This window comes from Gorilla gorilla, chromosome 14 (genome assembly GCF_029281585.2).
Source record: "Gorilla gorilla gorilla isolate KB3781 chromosome 14, NHGRI_mGorGor1-v2.1_pri, whole genome shotgun sequence".
Lineage (NCBI taxonomy): Eukaryota > Metazoa > Chordata > Mammalia > Primates > Hominidae > Gorilla > Gorilla gorilla.
In genome coordinates, this window is record NC_073238.2 from 63,968,547 (window position 1) to 63,988,061 (window position 19,515).

At 38.4% G+C, this 19,515-nt stretch overlaps 1 protein-coding gene across 15 annotated transcripts in view; it reads left to right on the top strand.

Annotated features, from left to right (window-relative positions):
* The window catches only part of SETDB2 (SET domain bifurcated histone lysine methyltransferase 2), a 53,349-nt gene that overhangs the window by 29,885 nt on the left and 3,949 nt on the right, over positions 1 to 19,515 (top strand). For 13 of the 15 annotated variants that reach the window (XM_063697376.1, XM_055359841.2, XM_019039783.4 and 10 more), the window contains 8 exons: positions 4,972 to 5,535; positions 8,711 to 8,827; positions 9,440 to 9,609; positions 11,229 to 11,454; positions 11,954 to 12,053; positions 14,108 to 14,201; positions 16,762 to 17,102; positions 19,282 to 19,370. In XM_063697376.1, the coding sequence (XP_063553446.1) occupies positions 4,972 to 5,535; positions 8,711 to 8,827; positions 9,440 to 9,609; positions 11,229 to 11,454; positions 11,954 to 12,053; positions 14,108 to 14,201; positions 16,762 to 17,102; positions 19,282 to 19,370 (1,701 nt within the window). Of the gene's footprint in view, positions 1 to 4,971; positions 5,536 to 8,710; positions 8,828 to 9,439; positions 9,610 to 11,228; positions 11,455 to 11,953; positions 12,054 to 14,107; positions 14,202 to 16,707; positions 17,103 to 19,281; positions 19,371 to 19,515 lie in introns of those variants that run through there. The other 2 variants (XM_063697379.1, XM_063697380.1) reach the window with 1 other exon arrangement.

Consider the following 19,515-nt stretch of genomic DNA (forward strand, 5'->3'; position numbering starts at 1 on the left):
AAGTGTACGAGGTGTACAGCTTTGGTTAGCATACTGGGTGACACTGGGCTTGCACCACTGCTTAAAGACACAGGTGTAAATTTAAGCCATTAAATTTTTATGGCTTTTTACATGACATGCACACAAACCCAAAAGATTATTTTTAAAAACATGCACACACATGTACCTACACATACATACACACATATATAAATAAAATAGGTCTTGAAGAACAGAAAATGTAACACAGCAGGCCATGTAAACACTAGAATAGGAACTTAAAAGTCAATACCTAAGGTCAGGGTTGACACAGTCTCAACTCTACTTCTCTCTGTTACCAATAGGTTTCTTCTCTTCCCACATGACCAAACATAGCTGCTCCAGCTAAACTCTAACCTTCTAGTGCAAGTGTTATCTCATGTGACATATATACATATATATATATATATATAATTTTTTTTTTTTTAAATAGAGACAGGGTCTAGTCATGTTGCCCAGGCTGATCTTGATCTCCTGGGCTCAATGAATCCTCCCACCTCGGCCTGCCACAGTGCTGGGATTACAGGCATGAGCCACCGCACCCAACCATTTTTTTTAATATCTTAATTTAAATTATTGAAAGAGACGGTATAAAAAGCCCAGTATGTATACAAGACCCAACATCTTTGAGTACACTGAAATTAATATACCTGCCTTTCAGAAGAGGATGACTAAAGAAGGGACTGAGCAAAATACCAGATTTACCTACTGCAGTCTTTAGATGAATACAGTATACATTCTTGTTTTAAAATATGCCCCCTTAATGGTCATAGAGGATAGAATGACTTCTTACTTTAGCCTTGCCAAAAGCTGGATAATCAGTTGGCAGCCTCTAAGCCATGCTCCACTTTGATGTTCAGAGTGACTAACAACACCCTGAACAATTGTCAAATCATATGCAAACTGAGAAATCCTTACCCAGAGGCTGGCAAGCAGATCCAGACAGCCGTGGACTTCTCCTTCTCACTACTTACTCCTTATCCTGTGTTTACCTCTAGCACTTTTAATTAATGACTGGGTTTACAATACTGTGCATAGAATTGGTTTTGTTTATTTCTATTTTTTTTCAGGAATGTATCTTCACACCTAAATAAAGTTAACCCTCCTCTCCATAAAATTGGGATGAAATTAGGTTACTTTATACTTAAGACTTGTAAGTTGGGTTTTTTCCTTCTCTTTAGTAAAATGAAGCACAGATAAGAAATTAATCTTTTCTAAGGTTCACGCTAGTGTTTTATTTTTATGCTTTTCTCCTCCTCTTCTGTTTTTTTCTCTTCTCCTCCCACTCCTCCCTAACTCTTCTTAAATGTAAAACATGTATTTCTCAGTGTTAATTGCTCAGTAACTAGAGTCTTGTATCTCCTAGTTTTTATTTGTTAGTCATAAGGAGAATACTTTTAAGCTAGTTTGGCTTTCTTGAAATGTAAATTCCAAATTACAGGTTTTACCAGCATATTTACTATTACAAATTTTAGTCCTAAGTAGTTCTAATTGTATATTGTTCCAGTAGTGGCTAACTTGGAGTTGTATTTGTTGTGTCATATGAGGAAATTATGTAAGGACATTAAACTACTATTCAAATATTAGTTGTTATTTAAGAACTAAGGATAACCCAGATACTTTCTCTCTCACATATATCCTGAATTAATCCCTTCATATTCCAAGAAAAATTTATTGAGTCATCTACATTAATATTTAATGTTCCCCTTCCTCCAAAGAGCAAAACAGGAACCAAAAAATTCATACCCGAGGCCAGGTGCGGTGGCTCATGCTTGTAATCCTAGTACTTTGGGAGGCCAAGGCAGGCAGATGACTTGAGCTCAGGAGTTTGAGGCTAGCCTGGGCAACATGGTGAGACCCCATCTCTACCAAAAATGCAAAAAATTAGATGGGCTTCGTGACGCATGCCTGTCGTCCCAGCTACTCGAGAGGCTGAGGTGGGAGGATTGCATGAGCCCAGGAGGCGGAGGTTGTGGGGAACCAAGATTGCACCACTGCACTCCAGCCTGGGTAACAGAGTAAGACCCTGTCTCCAAAAAAAAAAAAAAAATCCATAGGCAAAATGTCAAATGACATTTACAGAATAATATACTACAGAATCCAATTTGAAACATATTTATTTGGTTAAGTCAAGTTGAAAAGGACAACAGAACAGTTTACTAACTCTATAAATCTGTAAGTGTATAAGTAACTTGAGAGTGAGTAACCTATATCAAAACGAAGAACAAGGCCATGAGAACCTAAGGAATGTATTACAGTGAATTCTGAATGAAAGAAAATAGGGTGTTTTATCTCAGATAGACAAATAAATAGAATATCCAGAGTTCAGATTATACCATAATTCCTTATAAGAAAAAGTGGTAAGAAGGAACTTGACCCCTAATAATAGGGAACAAGTAGGTTCCAGGTACCACCTTTGAAAAACAGGAAGATATTGGACACTAAAATAAATCAAGGGCCAGGCATGGTGGCTCACACCTATAACCCCAGCACTTTGGGAGGCCGAGGTGGGTGGATCACTTGAGGTCAAGAGTTTGAGACCAGCCTGGCCCACATGGCAAAACCGTGTCTCTACTAAAAATACAAAAATTAGCTGGGTGTGGTGGCACATGCCTGTAATCCCAGCTACTTGGGAGGCTAAGGCACAAGAATTGCTTGAAGCTGGGAAGCAGAGGTTGCAGTGAGCTGAGGTCATGCCACTGCACTCCAGCCTGGGCAATAGAGTGAAACTCACTCTCTCTCAAAAAAAAAAAAAAAAAAAAGATTTCTAAATAAATTATAGTACATCCTTTTACCTGTTAGACTCTGAAATCCAAAAGCATCAAGATCCACCTGATTGAGGAAACTCTGTGAAAACAGGCACTCTCATTTATTGCTGAAGAAACTGACACTATGGAGAACAATTTGGCAATATTAATGAAATAACTAACCCATTTGCCTTGTGACCTAGCACTCCCACTTCTGGGAATATGTTCTGCAACAGTATCTTTACGCATATGAAATTGTTATTAATAGATTCATAATTTTATAGCAAAGATTATTACAATAAAATTACTTATTAAAAGATCACTGTATAAGTTTACTGTATATGTTCTAAAAGATCACTGTGTAAGTTAACTAGTCCATTATTGTGGTCTAGCCTATACTACATGTTATGGAAAATTGTCCATTATTGCAGGCTAGGTAATTAAATTGTGGACTTACGCAAAGGATTACTATACAGTCAGAGAAAGGATGAGGAAGCTCCATATCTGCACATCCAGTATGGCAGCCACTAGCTGCATGTGGCTGTTTAAATCTGAATTAATCAAAATTAGATAAAATGTAAAAATTCAGTTCTTTGGTTGTGCTAGCTACATTTAAAAGTGCTCAGTAACCACATGTGCCCACTGGCTACCATATTGGACAGCACAGGTATAGACCATTTCTATCAATGGAGGAAGTTTTTTTGGATGGCACTGCTTTATATAGTGTATTAGTCCGTTTTCACGTTGCTGATAAAGACATACCCAAGACCAGGCAATTTACAAAAGAAGGAGGTTTAATGGACTTACCAGTTCCACATGGCTGGGGAGGCCTCACACTCATGGCAGAAGGCAAGCAGGAGCAAGTCACATCTTACATAGATGGTGACAGACAAAGAGCTTGTGCAGGGAAACTCCCCCTTATGTTACCATCAGATCTCGTGAGACTTATTCACTATCACGAGAACAGCACGGGAAAGACCTGCCCCCATGATTCAATTACCTCCCACCAGGTCCCTCCCACAACACGTTGGAATTCAAGATGAGATTTGGGTAGGGACACAGCCAAACCATATCATAGAGCAAATACAACACATCTCTAAAATACCTGTATTATAATACATAACAGACACCTAAAGATAGAAAATTCTATGTAAAACAAAACTCAGATTATTTGTGAAAGTTTAAAACTTGATTTCCAAACAAAAGGAAGCTTTTCACGGATTTTTTTTTTTTAAGACAGGATCTCACTCTGTCACCCAGGCTGGAGTGCAATGGTGTGATCATGATTCACTGTAGCCTCAACCTCCCGAGTCCAAGCGATCATCCCACCTCAGCCCCCGAAGTAGCTGGAACTACAGGCATGCACCACCATACCTTACTAATTTTTTTTTACTTTTTGTAGGGATGAGGTTTCACTGTGTTGCCCAGGTTGATCTTGAGCTCCTGAGCTCAAGCAGTCCTTCCGTCTTGGCCTCTCAAAGTGCTGGGATTACAGTTGTGAGCCATCACACCCTGCTGACTTTTTTTTTTTTTTTATTAATAACCACCCCATTTTCTCCTGTCAGTTTGCCATTTTTTCAGATGTATCAATATGATTGTGAGGTAGATTACATATTATGGAAAGAATTCAGTTGGTACTATTGTTGAAGGCAAACAGTATAAAGGATTCTTGATGAACTAATAAGTTTTCAGCCAGCCTTTGTTTTTTTGCATGCAAAGAGCTTGATCTCAGCATGCCTGAAGAAGTAACCTTCTTCAGTGCTTTATTGATTGCATGCTCTAAATGAACTCTAAATTTGCTAGGTGCTATGAAATACCTAACAGAAAGTTACAGCTGTAATCACAACTTCCTGGAATATTCTGAAATTAGGTATAAGGCAGACCTGGTGTGTGCCTATACCAGCTATTTGGGAAGCTGAGGCAGGAGGATCACTTGGGGACAAGAGTTCAAGGCTGCTCTGTGCTGTGATCACACCTGTGAATGGCCACTGCACTCCAGCCTGGGCAACATAGGAAGACCCCATCTCCGAGAAAAGTTTTAAAAATAGATATAATCTTTGTATGGCTGTAGAACATCTTAAAATGTGTATCTTAGAGTCTGGCTTATTTTAATATTGTCTAAGAAAGTAGGAAATAATCATAGTTTTTTTAAAATGAGGAATTGAACTATAAATTTGAGATACTAATGAATAATTTATTTTAACAGAACAACAGAAAATAAGGAAATTCTGTCTCTTGAAGATAAAGTTGTAGACTTTAGAGAAAAAGACTCATCTTCGAATTTATCTTACCAAAGTCATGACTGCTCTGGTGCTTGTCTGATGAAAATGCCACTGAACTTGAAGGGAGAAAACCCTCTGCAGCTGCCAATCAAATGTCACTTCCAAAGACGACATGCAAAGACAAACTCTCATTCTTCAGCACTCCACGTGAGTTATAAAACCCCTTGTGGAAGGAGTCTACGAAACGTGGAGGAAGTTTTTCGTTACCTGCTTGAGACAGAGTGTAACTTTTTATTTACAGATAACTTTTCTTTCAATACCTATGTTCAGTTGGCTCGGAATTACCCAAAGCAAAAAGAAGTTGTTTCTGATGTGGATATTAGCAATGGAGTGGAATCAGTGCCCATTTCTTTCTGTAATGAAATTGACAGTAGAAAGCTCCCACAGTTTAAGTACAGAAAGACTGTGTGGCCTCGAGCATATAATCTAACCAACTTTTCCAGCATGTTTACTGATTCCTGTGACTGCTCTGAGGGCTGCATAGACATGTGAGTAGAAAAACATGGCATTTCAAAAAATCTTCTGAATGTAAGGACACTTGTTAAGAAGTCTTGCTATGTATTAATTTGTCTATCTAAAACCTGTTCAAGAGTTACAGTAAGACTGGGCATGGTGGCCCACGTGTGTAATCCCAGCACTTTTGGGAGACCGAGGTGGGAGGCCAGCTTGAGCAAAGGCGTTTGAGAACAGCCCGGGCAACATGGCAAAACCCCATCTTAACGAAAAATTTAAAAATTAGCTGGGTATGGTGGTGTGCATCTATAGTCCCAGCTACTCTGGAGGCTGGGGTGGGAGATCTGCTTGAGCCCAGGGGGTCAAGGATGCAGTGAGCTGTGATCACACACTGTACCAGAGGCCTGGACAACAAAGCAAGACCCTGTCTCCAAAAAATAAAAAATAAAAATAAAAGAGTCTACAATGGGAAAATGAACTCTGTCACTAGCAGTAGGAAAAAAACCTCTAATTATTTGCCAAATATGGTATTTTGAAACATTTCTTCCAAGGATGCATATTTCCTTTAATCTAGTACTAATACATTAAAAGATAATCAATAGCATTACAACAAATGATATTTAACAGTGCCAGACACTGTGACAAGTACTTTACATTCATTCTCTTAATCTTCACAAAAACCCATGAGGTAGGTAATATCTCAGTGTTATACATGAGGAAGTTGAGCCTCAGAGAAGTCAATTTGGAGAGGTCATAGAACAAATTGTAGAGACAGGATTTGAACCCATGTTCTTAACCATTGGGTTATATGTTGCATGTTACTTTTAAAAATCATTTGCTGGCTAATGTGATGCTTATAACTAGTATTTTCTTAATCATAGTATAGTATTAACATCCCATGAAAAAATGAAAACATGTTCTAATATATTAAGACTTTGAAAAACATTTTAAGGGTGTGTAGTACACATACATTCGTAGGTATACAGATGTAGAGTGGTGTTGCATTATATGTACATTTAATTTAATGCAAATTTAGCTACCCATACTTGGCAAAAAAAAGAATAAGAGAATGATAAATAATTTAAATAGTATAATAATAGTTTTCACCATCCTCTAAGTTAATTGGAGTGTAAAATGAGAGCTATATCTACTGTTATCTCAGTTTGGCTCAGTTCCTTCAGGCCTCTTATAGAGGAAACCTCTCACTGTGCTGTTTTATTCTGTTTAAAAATATGTATTTTATTTTGTAAAGATTACCTCTAAATGTAACCCAACTACCTCATCTGGGGACTTGGCTCTTCAAAGGAATAGAAACAGGTACCTGCACAAGACTAGGAACTAGGCCAGTATCTCACAGGGCCTGGAATTGTATTAATGAAAACCTTGTTAACAGCTGTAAAACCAATAGAGTCAGAGCCAAAGCGTTGGAGAAAGCACCAAATGTAGAGCAGCACATAGGACTAAACCCCACAGAAGGTATGATTTCAAACAAACATTTACAGCACACAAAGATGTTTAGGACCATGAAGGCAGCATGAGTCCCGACAAGTAGAGAGAATTAACACCTGAGGAATCAGAGGTAAATGTTGAATCTAATTGAAAGGGATTTTAAAACAGGTATAATTAAACTGTCCCAAGAGGCTGGGCACAGTGGCTCATACCTGTAATCCTAGCACTTTGGGAAGCTGAGGTAGGAACATCATTTGAGCCCAGGAGTTCGAGACCAGCCTGAGCAACCTAGCGAAACCCCATCTCTACAAAAATGCAAAAGTTAGCGTGGCATGGTGGGACGCCCTTGTAGTCCCAGCTAGTCGGGAGTCTGAGGTGGGAGGATCACCTGAGTGCAGGGAGGTCAAGGCTGCAGTGAGCCAAGATTGCGCCACTGCACTCCAGCCTGGGCAACAGAGTGAGACCCCTTCTCGAAAAAGAAAAACTATGAATTGTATATGAAGTGAGCAATACCTAATCCAGTAGAAAAGTTAAAAGGAATTAACTAGATTTGTATATAGCGTGGATGGGTCTCAAAAACATTATATTGAACAACAAAAAAAGCAAGTTATAGAATAATACCTATAGTAAATTTTTTATAATGAAAAATACACAATATATTGTTTGTAGATACATGTGTATATAAAAGCATAAAGGATGCCACACTAAATCTCTTGAGAGTTTAGTTATATCTATGTTTTACTTTTTAACTTTTTTAAAGAAGACCGTGTATATGTGGTGTATATGTGGTGTGTATATTTTAAATTATATATACAGGGAAAAGAACTAGACAAAATGCTGACAACTAATTCTGGATGGTGGAAATATGGGTGTTTATTATTATCTGTATTTTTCTGTACTTTTTAAACTTTGCACACAAAATCACATGGGAAAGAACAATTATAGATTTTCATATCTGTAAACAGAATCCAAATTAATGAATTTGTTGATTGTTGTCGTTGTTGTCGTTGTTCTTTTCTCTTGCAAACAGCAGCCACCATTCTGATGTGTATTAATTAATACAGAAAATACAGAAGAGAATCATAGAGGAAAAGACCTTAAAGTCACTTGTTCAGCAAAGGAGACTAAGATCCAGAGATTTTAACCAGCTCACCAGCAGTCATTTACCTAGTTACACAGCTAGAGTCCCCAAGTTCCTTACTTTGTATCAAATTATGGTTCCCTATCAAGTTAGTTAGTCATCTGAATAGAGGGGAAAGCACATGAAGTTTTATGGTTGCAAGCTTCCTGCCTCGCAACAGTATGAAAAAAGGATTCAATAATAGTAGGCAGATACCCGGCATCAATCTCCCCAGTCTGTTTCTGTCACTGGAGTGAGAGAGAACTTAAGACGTCTGCAAAACTATGTCCTTACAAATTTGACATATTTAAGTTTATCCATTGTAAAAGAGCAGAGCTAGCAGAATTCTCACAAACAAGCTTCTGTGCTGAACAGGGAAATTAAAGGAATTGATTTTGGAAAGCTAAACTCATATAGTTAAGTATTTCATGAGCAAATAGAGTTGCAGTGCAGTTTATAATTATTTATAAACTTTTGGGAGGTATTGTCTTTCAAAGAGATCTATTTAGGGAAAAAGCTCATAGTGTTCATGAGCCAAACTATTCTAAATGCTATTACATCATTTACACATTTATCAAGACAGTCTCTTGACTTAACTTGGTGCTTTTTCATTCTTTCTCCATCCATTGCCTTCCTTTTAGAACAAAATGTGCATGTCTTCAACTGACAGCAAGGAATGCCAAAACTTCCCCCTTGTCAAGTGACAAAATAACCACTGGATATAAATATAAAAGACTACAGAGACAGATCCCTACTGGGTAAGGTACCTTGAGGATTTGTTGCAGGGTGTGTATATCTTTGAAGGTGGGTACTTTTTATTGTGGTCCAAAATCTTATAGATGTTAAATCTGGTTTAATTTGGTTCTAATACCAAAAATCTAAATTATTAAGGAATAAAAATCCTGTGTATTGTTCGTGGAAATGGTAGTCAGAGACCACACGTACATCATGCAGAGTGTACTTGAACACTCATCTGCTTTGAGTCTGGCTCTTACCCCTCTAGTATCAGCCTACTTTGGGCAGCCATTTCTCCGTTTAAAAATACGCTGTCTAGAACTCATTTGAGAATTGGGAATTTTCAACCTTTCAAGGTACTGACTCACTTAATCTTCACAAAGCAGCCCTATGAGGGAGGTATTGTCATATAATCCCCATTTTAAAAATGTAAAGATAAAGCACAGATAAGTTAAATAACTCATCCAAGATAATACAGCTAGTAAATGTGGAAGCTGTGATGGGAACCCAGGCACTCTACCTCTAAGAGCTTTCACATGTAGCCTGCTTCCCTCAGTAGTTATCAGTGTCAGTGAAGTGTCAATAAACTGCTTTTTGAGGTGTCTGATTTTCTCTTTTGCATATTTTGTTGACAGCATTTATGAATGCAGCCTTTTGTGCAAATGTAATCGACAATTGTGTCAAAACCGAGTTGTCCAACATGGTCCTCAAGTGAGGTTACAGGTGTTCAAAACTGAGCAGAAGGGATGGGGTGTACGCTGTCTAGATGACATTGACAGAGGGACATTTGTTTGCATTTATTCAGGTAAAGCAAAAGTTTATTTTCAAATTATTCTAGAGTAGAATCCACTTTTCTGAATATCCATTTTCCTAGCCAGGGCCGTTGAGAGCTTACAGCAAGGTAAAGAGTAACAGTATCTAAGAGGAACGTCAGAGAAAGGCAGGTAAACTGGGAACTTGAGCACTAAAGAGATGAGATGCTTAGGAGGTACTTTCTTCAAGAAAAGAAAGGTTCAGAGATGACACTTGAGTTTTTGTGTGAGGGCCTGTTACGTACAAGGCACATTTGTTTTGTCTGCATGGCTACAGGTACTTTGGGGTAAGGGAATAAAACTTGTTAAAAGTAAAAAAAAAACTAAATGACTGGCTTGCCAAGGTAAAGATGACCAGTCAAAAACTTTCTTATTCAATGTTTTGAGCTATTATTAGAATTTAACAAGTTAATTATGTAATATCTGCATGTTATAATTCAGTCAGTGACTTTAGGCAACTCACTCTATTTTGGGGACTGCAGAGAGTTGTCCATGCTGCAGAGCAAAACTTCCCGAGCAGTGTGTTACAGTCATGCAATTACTGATTCTTTAGGGTCACAGCCCCCAGGGCGAAACACATCAGTCTTCAGTAGTCTTACACATTTACCTCCAGCATGTCAGGCAAAATCCCTTATTTTCTGTGCACATCCTTCTGTGAGAAAGTTTGGGAAACACGGCTTTAGAGCCAGTCTAAAGGAATTGTCCTTGACTTAGTTTTAGCAGTTAGGCATCAGGGAAAAGAACAACCAGGTTCTGAAAATTACTCATCTGAAAAATCAGGTTTAATCTGTTTACATGACCACGTGCTTAGAAAAGAAATGTCAGGTTCACATCAGGGAGGGCAAGAAGAAGCTTGCAGAGTTCACAGTAGTCACACGTATGGATCCCTGCCACTCCCCATTTACAGATCCACATTCTACACAGCCTGCCTAGACGTTCATCTCTCATACTTCTCAAAATAACTCTTGGATGAAAGCTACCTGTAAAATGCCAGGTGGTGTCCAGGAAGTATCATTGGTTTTATCGTTGTTGCTAGAAAATGTAACTAAGATGTGTCTCCGATCTAACGATGGGTAAGAATATCCTGCTATTAATTTGGACTTGGCAACTATAATATTGAATCCCTTGAAAGAAAATGCATGAACTTTAGACCAAGATTTTAGCGTTATGCAGAACTTAATATGACAACACTAAGAACATATCACCACATATTTAAATAGGTACTTTTGTTAAAAATTTTAAGTTTCAGATGATAATGCCTTTTTAACTAGACATAAAAGCTACAATTTTATGGCTAGAGTCATCTCTCTAATTTTCTAGAGTACTTTCTCATCCATATCTTTTTGTATCATTCTAGCTAAATCTCTTCTCTTTTGTATTATACCAAAACAGACAAATGGTTTTTTTTAGATACCCTGTTTTTTCATATACTGGAAGATAAGAAATATCACATTGGTCTTTGTCTTGCAACAGTTTTGTAGGATGAGTTAATGTGTTTGTCTTCATTGTAGAATGTGTGGGTTCTTTAGTCATGGAGTAGAAATAGAGATGTCTGTTTATCGTTAGCAATTATCTTCTGTGTTGTTCAAACTCTTTAACATTTTCCTTTTAGGAAGATTACTAAGCAGAGCTAACACTGAAAAATCTTATGGTATTGATGAAAACGGGAGAGATGAGAATACTATGAAAAATATATTTTCAAAAAAGAGGAAATTAGAAGTTGCATGTTCAGATTGTGAAGTTGAAGTTCTCCCATTAGGACTGGAAACACATCCTAGAACTGCTAAAACTGAGAAATGTTCACCAAAGTTCAGTAATAATCCCAAGGAGCTTACTATGTAAGTAACAGCTGCGGAACCCAGAGTAAATCTAAATTATTGTCAATCAATTGGTTCTTTTTCCTTCCTTCCCCTCTTTCTTTTCTCCTCATTTGTATTTATCATTTTGCTTCAAAGTTGTTAAGTCTAACACTTTGAGAAATCCAGGACATGTAAAAATCTAGCCAATATACCATCCTCAGTGTTCCAGTTTTGGAATTTTACCTTATATGACTTTAGTCAGGTTTTTTATTGATGTCATAAGTTTTGCTGTTTTTTAAAATTTTCTATCATTTTATCTGCAAAGTTTTCATAGGTTCTCTTCCTTTTCCAAACGTACTTCAAAAATTATTTATGATTATATTTCCTTTCTCTAGGGAAAGGAATAAACATAGATGTTCTTACTTAGGTTAATTTATAATAATTAAATATTTATGTAATAATGGATATTATCTGTACTTCAGTAAAGAGAATGAAGAGAATTTTTAGTGATACAGAATAACTTTTTTTTCCTTTTTAGGGAAACGAAATATGATAATATTTCAAGAATTCAATATCATTCAGTTATTAGAGATCCTGAATCCAAGACAGCCATTTTTCAACACAATGGGAAAAAAATGGTAAAAAAATGCAAAATGTAGATGGGACTCTTCTTTTCTTTTTTAAATTTTTTTTTTTTTTTTTTGACACAGAGTCTCACTCTGTCACCCAGGCTGGAGTGTAGTGGCACAGTCACTGCTCACTGCAGCCACAATCTCCTGGGCTCAAGTATCCTCCTCCCTCAGCCTCCCGAATGGCTGGGACTACAGGTGCACACCACCATGCCCAGCTCTTATTTAGTAGAGATGGGGTCTCACTATATTGCCCAGGCTGGTCTCCAACTCCTGAGCTCTAGCAGTTGTTGTGCCTCAGCCTCCCAAAGTTCTGGGATTATAGGCATGAGCCACCGTGCCCAGCTGCCGGGGCCCTTCTGAGATGTAAACTATTGCCTTCCTATCCTTTACTTAGCTCAAAATGTTTGTGTTACTTTATAGTGTGTAGAATTTATTTTATTGTTTTGGAATGGTGGACGGTGGAAATGCTAGGACCATGTTCTGTTTACTTAGTATCATCCACGGCAGTTGGCGTGTTTCCAGCTTGGCTGTATGAGGAGAATGCTGGTCATGATCTGACAGTGTGCTCCACTGAGACCAAGAGGTATCCCATTCTGAGAGTTTGTGGGAGAAGCTAAAGTCTTCAGGAGTTAATAGTGATATATAAGAAAAGGGACAAAGTAATTTGGGTGAAGGAGAACAAGGTTTTTGTTTTTTGTTTTGTTTTGTTTTGTTTTGAGATGGAGTTTCACTCTTGTTGCCCAGGCTGGAGTGCAATGGCACGATCTCAGCTTATTGCAACTTCTGCCTCCTGGGTTCAAGTGATTCCCCTGCTTCAGCCTAATGAGTAGCTGGGATTACAGGTGCCTGCCACCATGCCCAGCTACTTTTTTGTATTTTTAGTGGAGACAGGGTTTCATGATGTTGGCCGGCTGGTCTCAAACTCCTGACCTCAGGTGATCCACCCACTTTGGCCTCCCGAAGTGCTGGGATTAGAGGCGTGAGCCACTGCTCCTGGACGAAGGTTTTAAGATGTATGAGAAAGAAGAGATGCAATTTTATGAAAGAATCATCCAGAAAACAGTATTTTATGTGGTAGCCTCTGAGGGTACCCTTTGCATTGTGAACTAAAGATTAGTCAGAGACTGAAACGTAGAAGCAGAGAAAGAGAAAAGAGAACAGAGAGAGACATAATGGTAGCTTACTTTAGGGCTTGTTGATGAAAAGTAAAAACTCTGCTTTAGGTGTTATGCAAATATTTGCCCTCTGCCCTGGTAATGGTACAGTAGCTACCTCCTTAGGGTCAGAGAATTATGAAAAGATTGGCCATGGTGTCACACAGACCCAGGTGTAACCTCCAGCTCTGCTGCGTGCTAGCTGGGTGGTATCTCCATACATACATTTCTTTTATCTGTAAAAAGGTAATAGTATATGTTTCAGAATTATGAGGATTAAATGAGATAAACATCAGCAACTTGCTTAGCATCCAACTAAGTGCTCAATACATGTTGACCATTCACATGCTGAGAACTTTCATAATAATAATATGGTCAATGTGTATTGAACACTTAGTTGGTTGCCAAGCATTGTGCTGAGTATATACGCCTCTTTTAAAGTTATCATTACTACTTAAAGTGACTGCAGTGTCTACAATGTGTAAGCACTATCAAATTCGTTAACCTTTCTTTGAAGTAGAAACTAGCCAATGAGTGTTTTTCATCTTTACACAACTTACAGTTGAAGCCAAATTTATAATCTAGTAATAACACTTTCTCAGTACTGAGATGATTAGAATTGGGGGATACAGACAGGGATGCATTAAGATTTTAATTCCCAAAGAATTTCTTGACAGTCTTTATAGCTGTGGCTTAATAAAGCACCTAGAAGTAGAACAGAGTCAAAGGGGATGACACATGTTGACTCCATTAGTCTAAAGACTCCTTATGATATCAGCTTTGAGGCTTTTCAAAACGAATCTAGTACATATAGCCTATGAGGATTGACACTTGATGAAAGAGGCCTAACTGCTAAATACTTTTGCCTGACCTGGAAAGTAAAAACATCTTCCTTGTTTTTTTAAGGAATTTGTTTCCTCGGAGTCTGTCACTCCAGAAGATAATGATGGATTTAAACCACCCCGAGAGCATCTGAACTCTAAAACCAAGGGAGCACAAAGTAGGCTTTGTTTCTTCTGTGAATGCCTACCTCTTCTGCCTGTTTCTCTGTCTCTTGCTCAATACCTGTAGCTCATTTTCTTAGATTCCGTAATAAACATGCTGCATTTGTCAGAAAGGTTACAACTTGTCTACATAGGAGATCAGCAAACTTGTGTGTGGGCCAAATCTGGCCCTCTACCTGTTCAGTATGGCATGTGAGCTAAGAATGATATTTATGTTTTTAAATAGTTGAAAAAAATCAGAAGGTGATAATATTTTGACACTTGAAAATTATATGAAATTACAATTTTAGTGTCCAGAAATAAAGTTTTGGCCAGGTGCAGTAGCTCACGCCCGTAATCTTAGCACTTTGGGAGGCCAAGGCAGGAGGGCTGCTTGAGGCTATGAGTCTGGGCAACGTAGCAAGATCTTGTCTCAACAACAAAATAGCCAGGTGTGGTGGTGCACACCTGAGGTCTTAGCTACTCAGGGGGCTGAGGTGGGAGGATTGTTGAGGTCAGGAGTTTGAGGTTACAGTGAACTATGATTGTGCCACTGCACTGCAGCCTGGGCGATAGAACAAGACCCTGTCTCAACAAAAAAATAAAATGTAAGTTTTATTGGAATACAGCCAATTTACATCACATATTGTCTGCTTCAACATTACAGCAAGAGTTGAATAATCACAACAGAGACCACATGGCCAGCAAAGCCTGAAATATTTGCTATTTTGCCTTCTACAGGAGAACTTTGCTGACCTCTGGTCTAATTGCCAGTAGTGACTTGATGCATGACAAGAGGGGTGGGCTGGAAAACTCTTGAGTCTGTGTGGTGCACAGGTGTTGTCCATGGCTTTGGAACCATTGTGCAAAGCAGCCACTTTCAAACTCTTTGTAGACGTCTTTAAAAATAAACACACATCACTCTCCTGCAATTGCCTAGCCAATACTGCCGCAGAGCATACTCAGCATGACTCTGGCAAAAGGCTAAAGTATTGCCACCCTGAGTCCTTGTGTTTCAGAGTTACTAGTCCTTGCCATAGTTAATATTACAACTGGACAAACATTGTTTTTGGTACTTTTGCATTTCACTGTGTCCTTCACAAGGAGACATTGCTGAGAGATATCCGTTTGTGAAGAATTGGTGAGCCACTGCTGTCTCTTCCCCCCTGCAACCGCAGCTCTCCACCTAATATTAAAGGATGGAGATTGGAGGAGACATGGCAGTTCCTTGATAGAAAAGGTCTATCAAGAAAGGGGATTTTGTGTATTATATTTATTTTATCATGCATGTGAGCCACAGTGCATACCGTTGCTTTTGGTTCTTTTGCCCTTTTCATTGACTGCTACAATATATATAGCGGGTACTCCAAAAGTCAAAAGCTACATACTTTTTGTATAAAAAAATCCAAAGTTGTATTATGGCTTACACGTAACCCATGATTAAAATATAAGTACATATAGGAACAGCAGCCAGCAACAACAGTGATGATTAAATCAAGATCCTCAATTTTAGACAAGTATAATTTCTTTGCGCCGTTGAATTAGGTGGTCCAAATAGCTTTGTGGCTCTTTTAAAGTAAGTAATTTATACTTACTCCATCTGACATGCATTCATATCTTTTCTTTTTTTTTTTTTAAAGAGAGACAGTGACTCATTCTGTCACCCAAGCTGGAGTGCAGTGGTGGGATCATAGCTCACTGTACCTTCCAATTCCTGGGCTCAAACAGTCCTCCCACCTCAGTCTCCTGAGCAAACAGGACTATAGGCACACACCCCCTTGTTGGCTAATTTCTTTTTTTTTAAATTTTTTGTAGAGATGGGGTCTCACTTTGTTGCCCAGGCTGGTCTTGAATTCCTGGCCTCAAGCATCCTCCTGCCTTGGCCTCCCAAAGTGCTGGGATTACAGGCATGAGCCGCCATGCCCAGCCATATTCATACTCTTGAATACTCTCAAAAAATTATTTTCCTTATTGGATAAGAAAAACGATTAAGCAGTGCATCTGCTTTTAAAGGATTATTGTTTACAAAAGTGTAATTATTGAATGGTCATCTAGTAAAACACCAAACACTAATATGTGCAAAACCCCTAGCAATACAGTTGTCACTGCTGGGACTTGTGGAAGGTGTCTCTGTCAGGGTTAGGCCTTTTATTGGCAGCATAAAGGCCTAGAGTGCCTCCAAAACACCCACTCTGTTACATTTGTTTAGAATATACTTAAGTGCAGATTCCAGAATTAAAGAGAAGAAAGTCAGTTTATTAAGAGTAGAGATTAAATATAATAATGAAGAAGCAAGATGTAGATTCATAAAAAGGCATTGTTACGTAGTAGAAAGAAGGCAGACTTTGGGATTCAAACATTTCTAGGTTTGTTACCCCAGTTCTCGTTATTGTGGGTCAGATGAATTCCTTAATCCCTCAGAGAAAGTTTCCTTTATACAATTAAAATAATACTACCTGCCTAACACATTGTAAGGATTGATAATTAAAGCACCTAGCATCTAATTAGTGTTGTTAATTTCAGCACTATTGCTCAGCAAGTATATTTCCTGATGTTTCCTTCCAAAATGTCTATTAGAGGACTCAAGTTCAAACCATGTTGATGAGTTTGAAGATAATCTGCTGATTGAATCAGATGTGATAGATATAACTAAATATAGAGAAGAAACTCCACCAAGGAGCAGATGTAACCAGGCGACCACATTGGATAATCAGAATATTAAAAAGGCAATTGAGGTTCAAATTCAGAAACCCCAAGAGGGACGATCTACAGCATGTCAAAGACAGCAGGTCTTTTGTGATGAAGAGTTGCTAAGTGAAACCAAGAGTACTTCATCTGATTCTCTAACAAAGTTCAATAAAGGGAATGTGTTTTTATTGGATGCCACAAAAGAAGGAAATGTCGGCCGCTTCCTTAATGTGAGTATAAGGGCTGAGATTCCTATTTCTGAACAACTGTTTTTTTCTATGCTACTTAACAAAATTATGAGGAAAATAGACTCTAAAGTCAGACCATCTGGTTAGAATTCCAGTCCTCCACTTGTATACGGTTGGATGTTTTATTTGACCTCTGATACCTCATTTTCTACCTCTGTAATACAGGGATAAATGATAACTGTCTCAGGATGTTATGAGAATCTAATGAATTAACATTAAGTGCTTAGAACAGTGCCTAGCACATAGTAAACATTTGCTTTTAAAAAACTGCAAGAAATGGTGTATAAGAAAAGTATTTAAATATATCAGATTTAAATAAGCTCACTTACCTGAGTTGAAAAAAATGTATGGCTAGAAAGTTATCAGTGAAGTTAAATGGTGGCAGATGTGTCCAAAGAATACTGCAGGGATTTAATGGTGTATTAATATGGAAAGATTGCCACAATATACTGGTTTTTTGGTTTTTATTTTTTGTTTTTTTCTGAGACAGAGTCTCACTTTGTCACCAGTGGCACAATCTCAGCTCACTGCAACCTCCGCTTCTGGGGTTCAAGCAATTCTCATGCCTCGGCCACCTGAGTAGCTGAGATTACAGGCATTAATGAATCACATGATGAATGTATGGAGATGGCAGCTAGTGGGCAACAGAGCAATACTGGAATAGTGCTAATATGAGGAAATGGTATCATCTATTTAGAAGCCTCGGAACGACGACTCATAATGGCTATCTTCAGCAAAGAAATTTGTTGCTTACAATATCTCCTCTCCAAAAGCCTTGTTTGTTACAGTGATGTAAAAATTAGGTTCTGTACATCTTCATATTAAACTTACTTTGTGAAAACTTTTTGTTTAAAAAAAAAAAAAAAAAAAAGCCATACCTTGAGAAGTACTGTGCTCCTGTTCCCATGCCCCGACTCCACCTTCTCTCTGTAGGTCATCATTTTTATTCTTTTTTTTTTTGAGACCGAGTCTTGCTCTGTCACCAGGCTGGAGTACAGTGGTGTGATCTCGGCCCACTGCGATCTCCGCCTCCTAGGTTCAAGCGATTCTCCTCATCAGCCTCCTGAGTAGCTGAGATTACAGGTGTGCACCACCATGCCTGGCTAATTTTTGCATTTTTAGTAGAGACACAATTTCACCATGTTGGTCACGCTGGTCTTGAACTCCTGACCTCAAGTGATCTGCCCGCCTCGGCCTCCCAAAGTGCTGGGATTACAGGTGTGAGCCACCGCACCTGGACTTATTTCTCCCGCCCCCCCCCCCTTTTTTTTTTTTCACATAAAACATAGCATATTATATTCACTGTTCTATACTTTGTTTTTCAAATTAACAGTATATTGGGCCAGGCGTGGTGTGACTCATGCCTGTAATCCCAGCACTTTGGGAAGCCAAGGCAGGCAGATCACTTGAGGTCAGGAGTTTGAGACCAGCCTGGCCAACATGGCAAAACCCCGTCACTACTAAAAATACAAAAAAAATTAGCCGTGTGTCATGGCACATGCCTATAATCCCAGCTACTTGGGAGGCTGAGGCATGAGAATCACTTGAACCCAGGAGGCAGAGGTTGCAGTGAGCCAGGATCATGCCACTGCACTCCAGCCTGGGCGACAGAGTGAGACTCCATCTCAAAAAAAAAAAAAAAACTTGTGGCAATTCCATATTAATACCCAGAGCTTCTCAAATTGTTTTTATTTGTATGCTTTTGTTTATAGCTGCATAGAATTCTATTGTGTACCAAAGTTTATTTAACCAATCTGCTTTAGGCAAATATTTGGGTTACTTCCAAACCTTTAGCACTAAAAACAATGCTCAATGAATAATTACACATGGAAACATATGCAGATGAATCTGTGGAATACAATTCTAGATATGAGATTGCAGAATCAAAAGACAAATGCATTTATAATAATGATAAATATTGACATATTTTATAGGGATTTGTCCCATTTTTGCATTTCTGCCAGCAACATAGAAGAGCGTCAGAACAGGGCTTTTCTGAATGGGTTCCCACTATTAACAGGAGCTGTGATATTTTATACATTAACAAAAAAAGAACAAAATCAGTGTGATATATTAAAAACAGAATGGTTTTCTAATGCAAAAGCACAAGGCATCAGACTTTATGCTATTTCTAACCTTTGTGTTTATTTTTATTTAACAGCATAGTTGTTGCCCAAATCTCTTGGTACAGAATGTTTTTGTAGAAACACACAACAGGAATTTTCCATTGGTGGCATTCTTCACCAACAGGTTTGAAATTGATTTCGCTTACTTAATTCTGAAATTGTGACTTTAAAAATAACAATAGAGGGCTGAGTGCTGTGGCTCATACCTGTAATCCCAGCACTTTGGGAGGCCAAGGTGGGGAGATTGCTTGAGCTCAGGAATTTAAGAC